The sequence below is a fragment of the Ursus maritimus genome, unplaced genomic scaffold, assembly GCF_017311325.1.
Source record: "Ursus maritimus isolate PB19 unplaced genomic scaffold, ASM1731132v1 scaffold_21, whole genome shotgun sequence".
Taxonomy (NCBI): Eukaryota; Metazoa; Chordata; class Mammalia; order Carnivora; family Ursidae; genus Ursus; species Ursus maritimus.
The window spans coordinates 39972656-39990413 of NW_024424564.1; the positions used below are offsets into that span (position 1 = coordinate 39972656).

At 36.9% G+C, this 17758-nt stretch overlaps 1 protein-coding gene across 2 annotated transcripts in view; it reads right to left on the minus strand.

Moving 5' to 3' along the window:
- SLC41A2 (solute carrier family 41 member 2) overlaps window positions 1–17758 on the minus strand; it is a 104432-nt gene that overhangs the window by 24675 nt on the left and 61999 nt on the right. For both annotated transcript variants that reach the window (XM_040637406.1, XM_008705669.2), the window contains exons 7-10: window positions 12373–12520; window positions 7146–7225; window positions 3879–4010; window positions 2247–2395 (exon numbers count right to left, since the gene is read on the minus strand). In XM_040637406.1, the coding sequence (XP_040493340.1) occupies window positions 2247–2395; window positions 3879–4010; window positions 7146–7225; window positions 12373–12520 (509 nt within the window). The remainder of the gene's footprint in view (window positions 1–2246; window positions 2396–3878; window positions 4011–7145; window positions 7226–12372; window positions 12521–17758) is intronic.

Genomic DNA, 17758 nt, shown 5'->3' on the forward strand with positions numbered 1-17758 from the left:
TTTTTTTTTAAAGATTTTATTTATTTATTTGACAGAGAGAGAGACAGCCAGCAAGAAACGGAACACAAGCAGGGGGAGTGGGAGAGGAAGAAGCAGGCTCCCAGCAGAGTATGGAGCCCAATGTGGGGCTCGGTCCCAGGACCCTGGGATCACACCCTGAGCTGAAGGCCGACACTTGACGACTGAGCCACCCAGGTGCCCCCCTCCTCCTAGTTATATCCTGGATATGAATTACTTCCTTTCTGACAGCGGTTCTGTACTTTCATATCTCTATGCTTTAACTCAGTAATCTCCAAAAGTTTTAGATTATTTAGCCCTAGTATAAAAAACCTGAGCCTACTTATTTAACACTGTGCTAATATGTTTATTATAAAACAATCATAAAAATAGAAGAAAACAGTCATTTTCAGCAAATGAGGAAAAAATACATAAATAGATATTTTAGTTTTTTCTTCCTATCCACAGTGGATTGCTTTGGATGTACTCTACTTTGAAAATCACTGATTTACATGAAAAGAACAAATCTCATAGAGTTTTTGTGAGAATCAAGTGAGTCAATAATGTTTAATGCACTTAGAACAGTGCTGGTCATGAAGGCCAAATTTAAATGTTAACTCTTCAAAGAATTATTTGAATGGACCTCTTACGAGGTGAGGATTTCTCACTATAGGAGGCGCTAATCCTACAGAGTTTAGCAAGAAGCCAAGCAGCCAAAATAAAGTGGAAACTTGGAAAGGTTGGGTTTATGGAAAATGATGCAAAGGAAAAAAGATGTAATTATCAACCCCAAGAAGAATAAAGTACACAGAAAGGAAACATAATCACACCATACTATCTGGCTCTCCAGTACATGAGGTTTACATAGCCCAATCACACAAGCACTGGCTGCAAATTAACAAAAGATTGTGATGTAGCTATATGGAAAAGATGGGGTATTGACACAGCCCCTCAAATCCCATTTTTATTAGCAAAAGTCTAAAGTTTAGGCGTGTTACTTTAAAATTTGCAGATACATATCAGAAGAAACAGCTAAAACATTTCAGTGATTATCTCGGAGGAATGTGATTGGAAAGGTAGAACACTTCAATACTATTTAATTTTAAAATTTTGTGTATGTATTATAGCAATCAGATTTTGAAAATAAAGTCAATTTTCTTAACATTCAAAATTAATAGCCTCCCACATAAAGATGGCAAGTTGAGCGTATATGTTCAACTCTACTCTCTCCAGAACTGTCAGTGACACACCGAAGAAAAGATGTAGAAAGGCACAGAAATCTCCCAGAAAAAAGAGAATAAGATCAGAAATTCAATACAAGGGGCGCCTGGGTAGCGCAGTCGTTAAGCGTCTGCCTTTGGCTCAGGGCGTGATCCTGGCGTTCCGGGATCGAGTCCCACATCGGGCTCCTCGGCTGGGAGCCTGCTTCTTCCTTTCCCTCTCCCCTGCTGTGTTCCCTCTCTCGCTGGCTGTCTCTCTGTCACATAAATAAATAAAATCTTTAAAAAAAAAAAAAAGAAATTCAATACAAGAGCTTTAGGAATCAAATAATAAGACTCCAGGGAGAAAGAAGGGAGAAAATGGAGGGGAAAAAAAATCAAAGAAAAAATTCAAAAACTTTTCCTAGAACTGAAAAACACGAATTTTTAGATCGAAAGGGTCAAACCATGTCCAACAAAACAGACCCAGTACACCCAAACCAGGGCACAGCAACGTGAAATATAATAACAAGGGGAAAAAAGAGATCTTGCAAGCTTCTAGTGAGATAAAAAGATGTTCTGTACAATGAGACCAGCAGTGAGAACGGCAGCACCTGTTGTTCTTCTCGATGGTTAACAGAAGCCAAAAGGCAAATGAAGCAAAGCCTTGAAAATTCTAAAAGAAACAATTTTATATCCAGGCAACCTATTCATGTAAAAGCACTTTACAACATGCAAAGGCTTTCATGCACTCTCAGGAATCTATGAGAAAATGTGTCCATATGAAACAAGAGCATCAACCAAAACAAAAAAAAAGGGGGAGAGAGAGGGGGAGACATAGAATTCAGGAAACAGGAAATCCAAAGGTTCTATTTATCAGATTATATTAAAAGTGATCGTGAGTTTCTTGGTTTTAGGAAGGTGAAATCTATACGAAGGCATACAGCTGCTTTCTGAAAAGTTAAAATAGTTCATGTGCTCTTAGATGTACAGTTTTGCTTTTACGGCAGTCTGGGGATAAAAGCGATTACAGGAGGTTTTAACTCTTACCTGTAGCACAGCAGCGAATAAGTACACCACTATGAAGATCACAGTTAAAGAAGTGTGACCACTTTTCATCAGGTGAATAGTGTAGAGGAAAATTAAATGTCCGGGAATCACTAGAAGCAGTAGAACCTGAGCAGACTTATTATTCACTCCTGTAGTAGAAAATGTAAAAGGTAAAACAAAATCCTATTTGGGTTACTAATAGGTCACAGTTATTAAAATTTAAGTATTAGTTTCAAGTTACTATACTGTATAGCATCGCATAAGATTCTGTTGCTAACAATACATTTCAACCATTCACAGTTTACTTAATTCTTTGACATTATCATTACATGTTATATGCTAATTGAGTGGCAGGAAGTTGATAAAAATTTGCTATGAAGAACACTGGTCAGACTTTAATATCCATCATAATAATAGAGGGAAGACAAAAGAAAACACATCAAGTTCGTAAAGCACAGGAATGTTCTAATTTTACTTTGTTTTCAGAGTTCTTTGATATTTCACTGGGCATTTCTAATCCTCATTCAGAAGTCAATAATAACAAATGTACTGATCCTAAGGGGCACCTGCACCCCAATATTCATAGCAGCAATGCCCACAATAGCCAAACTGTGGAAGGAGCCCAGATGTTCAACAACAGATGAATGGATAAAGAAGATGTGCTATATATATTATAGAATGGAATATTACTCAGCCATCAGAAAAATGAAATCGTGCCATTTGCAACCACGTGGATGGAACCGGAGGGTATTATATACTACACGAAATAAGTCAATCAGAGAAAGAAAATCATATGATCTCACTCATATGTGGAGTTATGAAACAAAACAGAAGATCATAGGGGAAGGGAGGGAAAAATAAAACAAGACAAAGTCAGAGTGGGAGACAAAGCATAAGAGACTCTAAATCATAGGAAACAAACTGAGGGTTGCTGGAGGAGAGGGGGATGAGGGGATGGGGTAACTGGGCAGTGGTCATTAAGGAGGACACTTGATGTAATGAGCACTGGGTGTTGTATGCAACTGATGAATCACTGAACTCTACCTCTGAAACTAATCATATACTATATGTTAATTAATTTAATTTAAATTTTTTAAAAAGTTAATAATCACCTTTATTTTCATCAGAAAAGAAGTGCCAAGAATTCTGAGGTTTAATACTATGGTCACAGTTTTTTGGTAGTCACTGCCTGGGTGACACAGGACAGGACACTTCCTTATTACAGAGGTTTTCCCTCTCCTCCTGTTTGTTTGGGATCAAACGCCTACATTCAGAAAAGCCAAAAAGATTCATATAGAAAAGACAGTCTATCTGTCTCTCTAAATCACCTAGCAATGCTCTCCTCTGTGTATAAGGTTCCTGTGTCTTGACTCATGAACAAGACATCCCAGAGAAAAGGATGAAACAGGAAAAGTGTACGAGGTTCCTCAGCATCGGCAAATTGATACAAACGACTTTCTCTCAGGGAGATTTAGTGAACACAATCTACTCTACGTAAAATCTACTCGGGTCTCAGGAATAAAAAAAAGTCACATTAAACTGACAAAATATGTGTTCAGCAAATGTTGCCCGTCTCTATTCTCAGAGAATTATTCCTGATATAAAAATATGTAAAAATCCACAAGCACATACCTGAACCTAAAAAAGTTCTAAATGGGTAGTAACAGCCTTTGGGTTCATCAGGCAACTCCCCTGGAATGCTATGTAAATGGAGGTAGGTAGAAATCCTGCTAGCCTGAATGGCCACCAAATTGCCACCAATACCTGAAACAGAAGGAAAAACAAAGCAGTTATCCTGATATTTTACACAACTTGCATAAATTCAACCAAAGGCAAGGCTCTTCGCGTTAGAGCCTCGGCTAAAACACAAACAAAAAAGAATCCTTCTGAAATGTTGATTTATTAATGTTGAGGTAGGTATTCCAAAGGCATAAAGTCATTGTTACGAAAGACTCATGCATTGTTTTTTCAAATCTGACTCACTGACTGAAAGCAGACCAGACTAAATAATTTTTTTTTAATTACTATCATGGCCAAGATATAAAGCTAGGTAGCAAGATAGTTAATGCTTACCACCTCGACAAGAGGAAAAATAAGCTTGATTTTTTTTTCAAATAGAGAAGGCTTGATATTTTTCTTCTCAGGTTACTAAAGAAATTGGTATCAGGGACTGAAAAAAAGTACTCAAGAAAGTCATCTTTCAACCTCGATTATTCTCTCAAATACTTTACAAACCTGTCCTACAAGAAACATGAAAGGAATTTCTCTTGGCAAAAGGAACATAAAACCAGATGGAAATCTCGAATTACACAAAGGAAAGGGTGCTAGTGATGTAAAATAAATCAGAAAATAAAAAAGATATCATTTTCTCGTTTTTAATCTCTTTAAAAAATAACTGGCCATTTAAAGCAAAAAATATAGGGCTTATAACAAAGTAAACTATATGACGAAAAGAGCACATAAGAAAGAAGTGAAAATCCAAGTATACTGATATAAGGTCCTGACCCTTCATGTAAATGAGCTAGATTATTATTTGAAAGTATACTGTGATAAAGATACATTATAAGCCCTAGATCAGTAGTTCCCAAAGTATGGTCTGGGGTCTGAAGGAAGGTTAGTTCTAGAAATTCTAACAACCCCTTGCTAGCGGAAGGCCCAAAAGGAGAGGTTCACAGTATATATTAGCACGATAAAGCCTTTAAGTAATCCTGTGGTAGAGAAATCTACTTGACCTAATGCTTCCCAAACTTAATTGACCACAAAACTCACTTCTCAAGGTATACTATTAGTATCTCACAGAACTAGTATTCTTGTGAAATCTATTTCAGAAAATGCTACTAGGGCTGAGAGACATCAATAAGTGTTAAAAGATCCTCATCACAATATCAACATTGATATGCCTTACTTTAAACAAAGTGTGTATTTTTGTAACTAATAAAATGGATAAATTAGCAGTTATTTTAAGGGGGGAAAAAAGCACAGTCTTTGGAATCAAGCAGATCTGGGTTTAAAATGCTGAGTTACCACTTACTAGATGTGAGATGTTGGACACATTACTTTCTTATTGTGAGGACAAAATGATATAACACGCATAAAAGACCTGCACGTTATCTGACACATAGTAGGTACTCACCAGTTAGCAAATGATGGTGGTGATGATGGTGTGCTAATTAGGGGGCCCTTTAAATCATACATCCTCTAGCACGTTGAAAATGAAATTCGATTCTGAAAAATTCCACCTTTTTTGAGGACCATGGAATGAATCTTCTCTATCAGTGTTTTTAACGAGTGGAATTTAACATAAAGTGAGCTCATTGTGATATCCAACTAAGAGATTCACTTACTGAGATACAAAAAAGATTTTACTACCGGGAATACCAGGTAGCTTCCAGGGAAGCTCTAGAATTGTTTCTTATATACGGTGAAATAACAGAAACGCTGATTCAAACCTTACTAATGATGCGGTTGTTATAATTTAAAATTTTCACTGAAATATTGGACAATATAGCTCCAACAGTCTTGGCGGTAATATTTATGCTAGTGACTTCATCAACTAATATTCACTGAAGAGGATTTGAACAGGTAGAAGAAAAGCAGTAATCATTCCAGGCAATGAAAATCAGGTCTTTGTAGGGCCACAAAATAGGAATCTGGTTAGAAAGATAAAGGGAAAAGTTGTATACATCTAAGAGCATAAAGAGAGTTTTGAAAGCGAAGCAGAAGAATTCAAGCTTGATTTGACAGGCAGGAGGAAATCACTGACGAGTTCATCATCTTAAGACTAAAGTAATAAAAACAATGTTTAAGGAAGTCTAGCCTGCTAGTGACAGTTAATTGGCATTGAATAGGAAGTGGGTCAGGAAAGCTACTTTACCACTTACATGATGGCTGAAGTAAGACATTAGCAGACTACGATGCTGAGACATTCTTACACACGAAATACGCGAACAAGTGAATTATGTTAATGGGCAAACTGAGGTTTGGTCATTGTCTATTCGAAGAGGATGAAAAGCTGGGTTGATGGTCCCATGATTTTAAGTGTGGATGATGGGATAGTGGCACCAGGAAAATTGGAAAGGGGATCTAGAGGGGAAATTTCTTCATGGACATTTTAGATTTGGGGGAACTTGCCTTCATATAACATATTTTATTACACATAAATATACAAAAGTAATTTATATTAAATGTGTAGCATATCCTGTGACATCTTTTCCTCAGGTAGAATTATATTTTAAATTATATTGGCATAAGCTATATTAAAAATCCGATTTAATGACAGCCAGCCCAAAAGTCAGTATGACTAGATTAAAATTATCTTATTATATGGAATTCATACCCCAAAACCCTGTGAACCTAAGTATTATAATTCCCATTTTATAGGTAAGAAAAAAATGTAGTTGGTCCGAGGGTTGTGGGTTATTGTTAATCTGTATAGGTAAGAAAAAAATGTAAGACAGATCTTAAAGGGATTCACAGAGGAGTGAAAGATTTTAAGGAACTGAATTGACTTAAACAGTGCTTAAACCTAGCTAACTCTAATTGATCCACAAAAATTGACAGGAGCAGCAGCAAAACATGAGAAAAGCAGATAAACCCAAAGTAAATGATAATCCAGAACTGAAAGAGCATATTTTGCCACACTAATCTTAAAAATCAAGTATGCTTGTCTCTCAAACCAATATCAAGTCGTAAGAGTAAGAAACAGTTCTTTTCAAATAAGGCTGTGCGTACTGAGAACAGGGAATGTCATTTCTACCATGAACACCAACCTGGGGCTGGCGGGAGAATGGAAGGGAGGGGGAGAGACACCTCTTAAAATCTGAACCCTGAAATTCCTGGTCTCACTTAAGAGTATATAATGATTTGATACCACTGTGAAATAGTATATTTAATTCTTACCATTAATAACTGGTGTGTAAACAACAATCCCAACCAAGTTTGGATCGGATACAGTTGTGTCCAGAATGAGGCCCCCAATGCTGAAAGATAGAAAATCACATAATTTAGGGAAGAGAAAAGAAATGTGCTAATTTGAAGCTGCTCTTTACACACAAACACACCCACTTTTAAAAATAAGATTTTTAGACATTCAAAAAATAGAATAAAAAGGAAAATATTCCAAGTAAAAATCAATGTCAAGAGTGAAATGTTGAAAATAAAACACAGAATAAACTATAGCCCTACATGTCACAGCTCTCCTTCTGATCTCGAAGATATGTTTGTTCCTTATAAAAAAAGGAAAAGAATTTGCTTTAGGTGCATTAAAATGTCTGGAAGGATATATAAGAAATTATTAACAATGTCTATCTCTGGGTGGAGGGACTGACAGAAGACTGATGGTTATTTTATATCCTTCTGTATTTACTTTTTAAAACCATGTGCATTTATTGCTCTTACAATTTAAAAAACACTTTTTTTAAGTAAAACTCTACACCCAAAGAGGGACTTGAACTCACAACTCTGACCCCGAGATCAAGAATCTCATTCTCTACCACCCTGAGCCAGACAGGTGCCCCTAAAAAACAGATTTTTAAAAGAGTATTTCTTGGGGCGCGTGGGTGGCTCAGTCCTTAAGCATCTGCCTTAGGCTCAGGGCATGATCCCAGAGTCCTGGGATCAAGCCCTGCATCGGGCTCCCTGCTCCGCTGGGAGCGTGCTTCTTCCTCTCCCACTCCCCCTGCTTGTGTTCCCTCTCTCGATGGCTGTCTCTCTCTCTCTGTCAAATAAATAAATAAAATATTTTAAAAATTAAAAAATAAAAAATAAAGAGTATTTCTTTATATTTGAAATCAACAAGGCATTAGAAGGATCATTTTTAATGTGTGAAAACTAGATAGGTATAGCATCTTATCACTGGTAAATTAAAATAGTAAGTTGTAGCCATAGAAAGAGCTGATTTTGAGAACAGAGGTCTGGAAAAATAGTATCCGGTGAAGTAGTAGCAAGCCATATACTCTGAATGTCTCAATGGAGCGTAGAGATTTTTTTAAGTTTCCAAGACCATTACCAATTGGTTAACTTCAGTTTCTTGGTCTAAGTCCTATAAACATTGCCAGTCCCTATACTCCATGGGATCCTGTTGCCTAAATCCTCCAGGAAAATGCAATCTACATTACAGAAAAATAAACCCATGTTATCAGAGAATGGGGTTGACTGTGAAAATATCAGAATCAAATGTTCTACCACTACCCGACAGTTAACATTAGGAGCTTATTAAATATTATTTTAATTTTTTAGTAAAATAAATGAATTGTGGCTTACTATGCCTCAATTACTAGGACTTCCCATTAAAAGTTACATTGTAAAGTCCCAAAGTAGTCATGCTTAGCAGTATTTTAATATTTTAAGCTCTAATTTTAAATATATATATTTCATAAAACAAGCTAGTTATGTGTCAAAGAATAAATTTCTGTGCCAAAACCTATAGGATCATGCTGTGAATATAACATGAATACTTGCTAGAACACATCTTAAAATGTTTTTATGACCCAGGTAACAAAATATTATAGAAAAATTAGAAAAGACAAACAAAAAGAAGAAAATAAAAATCAACCGCAATGCTACCATTCAGAGTTATACAGTTAGCACGTTGGCATATAGCCTCCCAGACATTTTTAAACACGTCGACTTTTAAAAATTAAAACTCACATTGTAAAAATCGTTTTCTCTTCACTTTTATTAAATTTTATTTTTATCGAATAAACATACATACGTTATTTAAAAAGTGTAGTGCCACAAAGCTTATTAAATAGTCCCCAGCTCCCACACCCAGAATCTGTTCTCCACTAGCAATTCTTTTCAACTTCTTTAGCTGTTTCTTCTGGCGTTTAATGCTTGAGTTCTAAATAACATGTTTATACTGTGATTTCTTGATTTTAATTTTAGACATTTACCTAATGACGTCCACCGTGACAGATGAGGACTTAATCTCACTTGCCCTTCCCCTCCCTACTTTGGGTCCCGCATAATGCCCTTCCTCCCCCTAACCTGCCAATTTGGTTATATAATTTTGGGTGAAAAATATTTAGAGTTTACTTCATTGTAACAATGAAATCATTATTCATAACTGAGCCACCAAATGTATTATTAGATTTCCTTATTCCTATTTGTTGCTTTGTCCCATATTTTCCCTAATTTTGGGGGGTACTTAATACTAATTCGATCTCAACTTTCTAACAAAGGTAATGAAATGCCTCTGAATACAGTCAAACTCATCAGGTAACTGATCAATTCCTCTTTCGTTTCTTGGAGACATTCCTCCTTAAGCCCACTGTCCTCCTGCCAAACTGAATGGTGGCCTCTAGGCCTGCTACACAGCTGTCATCCTGCACCTTCCCTTCGGAAGGTCTCCCATGCTGGGTCTTGGTCTATGTGCTGTGACCATGTCCCAACATTTCATAGGACCCTATCGCCTGAATCTTCCAGAAAAAGCGATCTACATCACGGAAAAACGAACCACATGCTCTCATGGAATGGGTTTCCTCATTCCTGTGTCACCTTCTTTCTTGATTTATTTCCTCATTTTGATAGACCATATCTTCTACCAGCGTTTATGTGAAAGGGCATATGGGAAGCAAACTTTGTGAGATCTCACATGTCTGAAAATTTTCTGATTCCACCCATACATTTGGTTGATACTGTAACCATACCTTATGTTCAAAATAATCTCCCTTCAGAATTCTGAAGGCATAACTTTAGCTGTTGCTGTTGGACATCATTCAGATGCCCAATGCTTTATGTATAACTCATCTTTTTTCTCTAGAATATTTTGGGAATTATAGTAATGTCCTTTGATTTGGGTCTCTCCTGGTATTCACTGTGCTAGGTACTCTATGGGCCCTTTCAATCTGGATGCCCATGGTCTTCAGCCCCGGGGAATTTTCTTCCATTATTTCTTTGATAATTTCTTCTCCTTATTGTTTGCCTCCAGGTGCCCATCTTATTGCTTTCTGTTCTATTTTCCAGAACAGTTCCTCAGCAGTATCTTCTAACTTTTCTGAGTTTTTGTTTGTTTGTTTGTTTGTTTCTGCTATTTAGATATTCTTCTTTTTTTTTTTTTAAGATTTTATTTATTTAGGGGCACCTCAGTGGCTCAGTTGGTTAAGCATCTGCCTTCAGCACAGCTCATGATCCTGGGGTCCTGGGATCGAGCCCCACATTGGGCTCCCTGCTGATGGGGAGCCTGCTTCTCCCCCTCCCTCTGTCCTTGCCCCTGGGCTCATGCTCTCTCTCTCTCCCTCTCAAACAAACAAAAATCTTTTAAAATATTTTATTTATTCATTCATTTATTTATTTATTTGAGAGAGCGAGCAGGAGGAGGAGCAAAGAGAGAAGGACAAGCAGACTTCCTGCTGAGCACAGAGTCTGACGTGGGGTTCCACCCCAGGACCCCAAGATCCTGACCTGAGCCAAAATCAAGAGTTAGTCGCTTAACCAACTGAGTCACCCAGGTGCCTCTATATAGTCTTAATTCCCAAAAGCTCTTCCTATTTTTCAAATCCTCCTTATTAGAGCATTCTGTTCTTGCATTAAGGATGCCATAGATTCTCTTACTGCTCTGAGGACACTGATGAGAGTTTTTTGAGATCTTTCAACTATCCCTGCACTTTCTTTGAGTACCATTTTTCTGCTGTCTTTCATATTAGAAGCCTTAATCAAATGTCCGGTGAGCCTTTCACGGTCCGCTCCTCTGTAAGGGGCACTGCAGAGCACGCTTGGAGCTCTGTGTGTACAGAGGCAGAGCTCGTCAGCAGATAGGCCTCCCGAGGAAGCGTCAGGTGGCCAAGCAGCTCTTTCACTAAAGGACCCACAAGGATCATATCCACAAGTTTTTGTGTGTGTGTGCTGATGAGTTTCCCCAGAAAGGAATTATTCTAATTTTTTGCCTGGGGGGGTAGACGCCTGACTGCCAGCATTCCATGAGCAAGGAAAAGGAAGGGGGACAGGGTTTTCACTGTTCAGCATCTAGATTTTCACTTAATCCTACTTTTCATACAGTGCGTAATCCACACCCTCACACGTACAGGTGTTTCCAAATCCACAGCCTCTCTGAGTCAGCCTCTCCAGAGTTAGTTCTTGTCTTCTGCCAAGGTGGGAGGGGGCGGTCACTTGGGTGGTCAAGCTGGAGAAGGGCTTTTAGGATCTAATTGCTTCTTACATAAACTTTCAACCAATCTTCTTCATTTTGGCTCTCAGAATTACTTAGTGCCTCTATTTCCTCCACCTTTCTGGGTTTCTGAGGCTCAGATCTCAGATCCGCTTGCTTCTTATAGGTGTCCCCTCGCCCTGCAGGAGGTTAGGTTTTAGCTTTTTCCATTCTGCTAGTTCAGTTAAAAATCATCCATCCGATTCCTATTTTACTAATTCTGTTGAATCTCACACCTGCTGTCCTCTCTGCTCCCCTTCTGTCTTTGTGGTTTTATAGCTTTTCTGTTCTATTACTGTCATTTTAGTAGTTTCAGGAAGGAAGAAGATAAATGTGTCAATACATCATGTTTAACAAGAAATTCATACTCTTTTCTAGCTTGCTCTTTTCACCAAATGTAGAGTGAACATCTTTCCATGTCAATAAAAATGTTGCAATGTTATTTTTAGTGGCTAATATTCCATTTTGTGACTACAGTACAATTTACTTGATCGATACCGGGTTGCTAGACCTCTAAGGTGGTCTCTTTCTTTTCTTGTTGTTAAAAATCCCACTGTGATGAGGATCCTTACAACTTAATCATTTGCATACATCCTTAATTATATCCTCTGTCCTGCTGGAGTAGGAGTACTCAAATGATATGTCCATTTCTAAGGCTTCCTGATACTTAGGTGAATAAATTACTATTAAAAATAAGTAATGTCAGGTGAACACATACACACACACACACACACACACACACACACACCACCAAATCTTACTCATCAATCTAGTAAGGATTTGATTGGAAAAAAGTATGAAACTGGTCTACTGATTTCAATAACTCTTGGGACTAATATCCCTATTACCTGTGTGATATTAATAATAAAGACCTGGCTATATAAGATGATTGACCCAAGAAATAAAAACAGGCTGCTGAGGTTTGAATATACACACAGATACAGGCATATAGAACACATGGACACACATTTCAATACTAACCTACTTATAACCATAGCTGTTATGACAGGCTCCCAGCCTGAGTGGAGAACTGTCCTTGTGGCTGGATGTTTGGCAGCTATTATAATCCAGATAGGAGTTAGAGCCAAGAAAAAGACACCGACTAACGGAGAAATGTAGTAATAGTTGTCTAAAATTAAAAAAGAGACAACATTTCAATCTCTCTTCTAATCATGTAGCAAATGTAGATATTAAAAGTACAAGTTTCCCGGGAGACAGGATGTTATCCAACATATTCACATGCTATATATTTTCTCTAAACTTCACACAAATTTAAACTATAGATAAGGTAAAAAATATTAAATAATATAACTGAAAACAAATACATTAATTCGATGAACATTTATTGAAATAGCTATCTGAGCTGGAGGAGAATTGCAGTAATCACAGTAAGGACAACAACAGTAAAAAAGCCAACATTTATTTGGCTCCTATTATTTACCAAGTACTGTGCTAAATGTTTTTTAGGCATCATCTCATGTGACTACCCTCACAAGTATGAGGACCTCTAGAGTCAAATGGTGTATTATTTTTACCCACAAGGATCTTATAGTACAAACATTCCAAGGAATACTGGCCAATCAATTGATAATAGATAGCCCCCCAACGAGTGTTCTAAAGAGCATTCTAAGCTCCAAAATAAAATAGAAAATGAAGTTTAATAAAGGTAAACACCTTTCTTCACTGCTGAACTTCTCAGAACCCTTAATATGCCAAGACAGAATACAGTACACTGTATTAACCATAGTTTGGCCAGACTACCTAGTTTCACATCGCAGTATTACAACCAACCTTGGACAAGAAATTTCATTTCTATAAACTTCAATTTCCTTATCTATAAAATGGCAATAATAATAGTACCTATTTCATGGAGTTATTGTGAGTCTTAAGAGAATGAGTACATGTAAGTAGAATAGTGCCCAGGCACCTAGCTAATATTCATTGAACACTTACTATCATCATAATTATCATTGCCATTATCATTAACATCTTGCTATTTGGAACACACTGAGATAGCAGATTGCCAGGACTGTTATAACCCCTTTGTGGTAAACCGTCTTACTTGATCACAATTATTCATTCTCTCTCCATTCTTGTTATGTTTCCCTATAGAGTGAATATATTTGTCTGCCTCATTGACTTTGGGCTTAGCTATTTGTCTTGCTTTGTAGACATGCTGTATGTCACCTCTGAACAAAATTTTAAGTGCTTTCAGAAATGACTAGAATAGATAGAGATATATGGGTAGATATCAGCAGTCTTCAGACATCAGACAACAAGCATTGCAAGACTGTGATCCATGAGATCCCTGAGAAAAGGGAAAGAAATGAGATAAGCCCTACAACACCCTCAGCTTTTTTTTTTTTTTAAGATTTTATTTATTTGACAGAGAGAGAGAGAGACAGCTAAAGGAAGAGTGGGAGAGGGAGAAGCAGGCTACCCACTTAGCAGGGAGCCCGAAGTGGGGCTCGATCCCAAGACCCTGGGATCAAGACCTGAGCTGAAGGCAGATGCTTAATGACTGAGCCACCCAGGCACCCCACACCCTCAGCTTTTTGACTAAAGGCACATCCCATACCACAGTTCAGGAAGGGAAAACTCCAGCAGAGTAAGGCTAGGGCAGCAGGAATTTATAGGATAAAATACTGGAGGAGAGGAAGCTCTCAGAGAAAAAGCTTGTGAACTGAATACTAAGCCATGCATGCACAGGGTGAACTCCACAAGTCTAGGCCAAGAATAATTGTGGAGTTGTAAGATGAAAAAATTCCCAGAGTTTACAGAGGGCTGGAAGTCATTCAAGAGCCAATCCTGTAGAGAGGAGAGGCCTCTTCAAACGTTGAGAACATTTAGTAAAGACCTGAGAAGGGTCACATCTTAGTAGAAGGACCAGCCCTAGTATAAAGTCTACTCAAGATTGGCTCCAATAAAGCTTGAAACCAAGACTTGTTAAGGCTCAAGCTAATCTACAATTAACTACCTACAAGAACAAAGTCAAACACTTTGTAAAGAAAAACAAAACAATCGAGCATTTAATGTTATTACATTCATAATGTCTAGCATCCAACCAAAAATTATTATGAAGTGTTTGGAATAATATTTAGTCACATTTACAAACTTAGTTAATACACTGAGATTGATCTTAGACATTTCTCATGTCTCTCAAAAGTTTCCAAGCACTTAAGGTAATCTTTACAAATTTAATAAACATACAAATATGGCAAGTCTTTAAGTTTTCATAAATATTCATATAATGCATACGATTTTGGAATATTTAAATTTAAATATCACAAGAATAAGTCAATTACTTAATTACAAATTTAAGATAGAATTAGAAGACTGACATGTTTCTCTGATGGGCAAAGTTACAAGTATATTTAAAAGTATATGTTTTACCTCTTTAGCATAAAACCATTAATACCATGAATTTGATTCTCAAATATTTTTATACTTAATTCTAAATATCCCCAGGGATAAAGTTGCCTATCCCTTCCTGAAACAGTAACACCATCCCAAAACATTTTTGGTAATATTATTTTAGCTGATCAAGGTGTTACTAAATTTTTCTGGCACCTCACAAAATTCTTCAATCCTTATCCAGATCTTATCTTTGATTGAACTTTGTATTTCCTCATCTTAAGATATTTAAAGATCTCTCACTTATGATTAAAGATGTTTGAACCAGACAGAAACTCAATTTTTTTTCCCATCAGGTAGGAATAAACAATTACTATAAATATTAAAATAATATCCAACCAAATTTTCTCATGGCTTTATCTAGATCACATCTTCAAAATAATTATGCTAACAAAATCCATTTGAATATTTTCTTCATTTAAAGGGATATGACTCATATGTTATACATAGTGTCATTTTCTCCATGAATTTTATAAAAGATTGAAAAAAAATTTATTGAATGGATTCCCAGTTCTCCTTGTTAAAATACTAGATAAGCGTAAATAACATCCCAACTAGAAAGCAATTCTTACTTACTAAGATTACTTACTTACTTACTGAGATTGCCAACAACCTCTTTATAGGATGAAACAGAAAACTAAATCAAAATCCACTAAAACCCACTAAATCCACTAAACACAAAAGAAAAGAACTATTCTGCTATGTCAGATCATCTTAGTACTTTATTTTCAGGTCAAAAGAGGAGCATCCTACTCAGCTTTTAAGTTATTCTCAACATTAAATCTCTGGAAGGACATCTGAAGTGGGAAGAGGCACCTACCACCCCAACCCCAGAATCACTGCTTGAACTTTCAAAATGGGGGAAATTTTTCTCAGTAAATAAACTAAAAATAATGAGTGGGCAGTTCCTCAAAAAGTTAAACAGAGTTATCATATGACCTAACAATTCCACTGCTAGGTAAATACCAAGAGAACTGAAAACATATGTTCACACAGAAACTTGTATAAGCGTGTTCACAGCAGCATTTTTCATAATAGCCCCAAAGTGAAAGCAACCTAAATGTCCACGAAATGGTAAATGGATAAACAAAATGTGGTATATTCATACGATGTCATATTATTCAGTACTGATTCATGCTGCAATGCAGGTGAAACTTGAAAAACATACTAACTGAAAGAAGCCAGACATAAAAGATCGTATATGGATAATTCGATTTTTTTGGAAATGTCTAGAACAGGCAAACCCATAGAAAGTAGATTACTGGTTGCAGGGTCTGGGGAAAGGGTATAATGGGAAGTGACAGCTGAAGGTTTCTTCTGGGGATGATGAAAATGTTCTGGAATTATAAAATAGTTTGTACAATCTTATGAATGTACTAAAAACCACTGAATTGTACATTTTTTAAAAGGTGAGCTGTGTGGCATGTGAATTGTACCTCAATTTTTACAAATTCTAACAATGGAAATAGAGGAGGGGCAACTATAGTCTTCAAAAATTGCAATGTCTTAAAGACAAAGAAAAAATATATACAAATATACAAACATACATACATACATACATATAGAGACAGAAAACAAAAGACAAAACAAACAGGGTAAAATGTTAACACTAAATGTATCTGGGTCCAGGGTATGCAGGGTTTAAAAAAGTGGGGAAACCATGACAAAAATAAAAATTTCTAAAATGGATTTACTGTAAACCCATTCTATCTCAATTTCCTGCCAATCTAATAGGCCCATTCCTACCAAATTATGATTGCATAGGACCCTCCTATCTTTTTCCTGGCTAAGACCTAACCCAACTCCGATGGCTAAGGAAAAATTACAAATATAGGAAAAGGGAAGATTCTAAAACATTTCTCTTTGTAGGATATATTGGTATTTTATAGATGTCATAAAATTAAGGAATTACTTTTAGAAAGCCACTAATGATACAATCGGCAAGAGAAAATGGTTGATTAAAAGCCAACCATGAACTTCTGCATTAATGTCAAAACCTAAAATACTGACTTCCTTCAAAATGAAATGCATTTCAATGATCCCAGTCAAAATAATATTTTGTACTAATTTCTGAGTATATCAGAATTAGGCACTGTAGTAGGTTGAATAATGACCCTCAAATATGCCCACATCCTAATCCTTAGAACCTGTGAATAATTACCTTATATGGCCAAAGAAACTTTGCAGATGGAAGTCAAATATTTTGAAATGCAGAAGTTATCCTGGGTTATTAGGGTGAGCCCGAAATGTAATCACAGGTGTACTGCCAGGCAGAAGTTAGAGGGAGATCTGACTCCAGAAGAGTAGGCAATGTGACCACAGAAACAGAGATTGAGTAATGCAGCTACAAGCCAAGGAATGCTGGCAGCCACCAGATCAAAGAGCCAAGGAATGCATTTTCCCCTAAACCCTCCAGAAGAGGCCAGCCCTGCTGACACCTTGATTTTAGCCTAGCGTAAGTCATTTTAGACTTTGGCTTCCAGAATTGTAAGAAGATCCATTTCTGTTGTTGCTGCTGTTTTTTGTTTTTTGTTTTTGTTTTTGTTTTGTTTTGTTTTTTTATATGCCAGAGAGAGAGAGTGCACAAGCATGAAGAGCTGCAGGCAGAGGGAGAAGAGGCTCCCTGCTGAGCAAAGAGCTTAATGCGGGACTTGATCCCAGGACCCTGGGATCATGACCTGAGCCAAAGGCAGACATTTAACTGACTGAGCCACCCAGGCGCCCCTCATTTCTGTTGTTTTAAGCTACAGAATTTGTGGTAATTTGTTACAGCCGCAATAGGAAATGAATACAGGTGTACAGATAAAGCTTTGCAGAATTTTAAGCCTAAGAAATGTCCGTGTGCATTAGTATTGATTCTGTGACATAAACTACAGAAAAGTAAGGATGAACACAGCTAAAGTGGTTCAAATCGCTGTGATTCCACTTAACTGCCAAACGTAACAGCCATCTT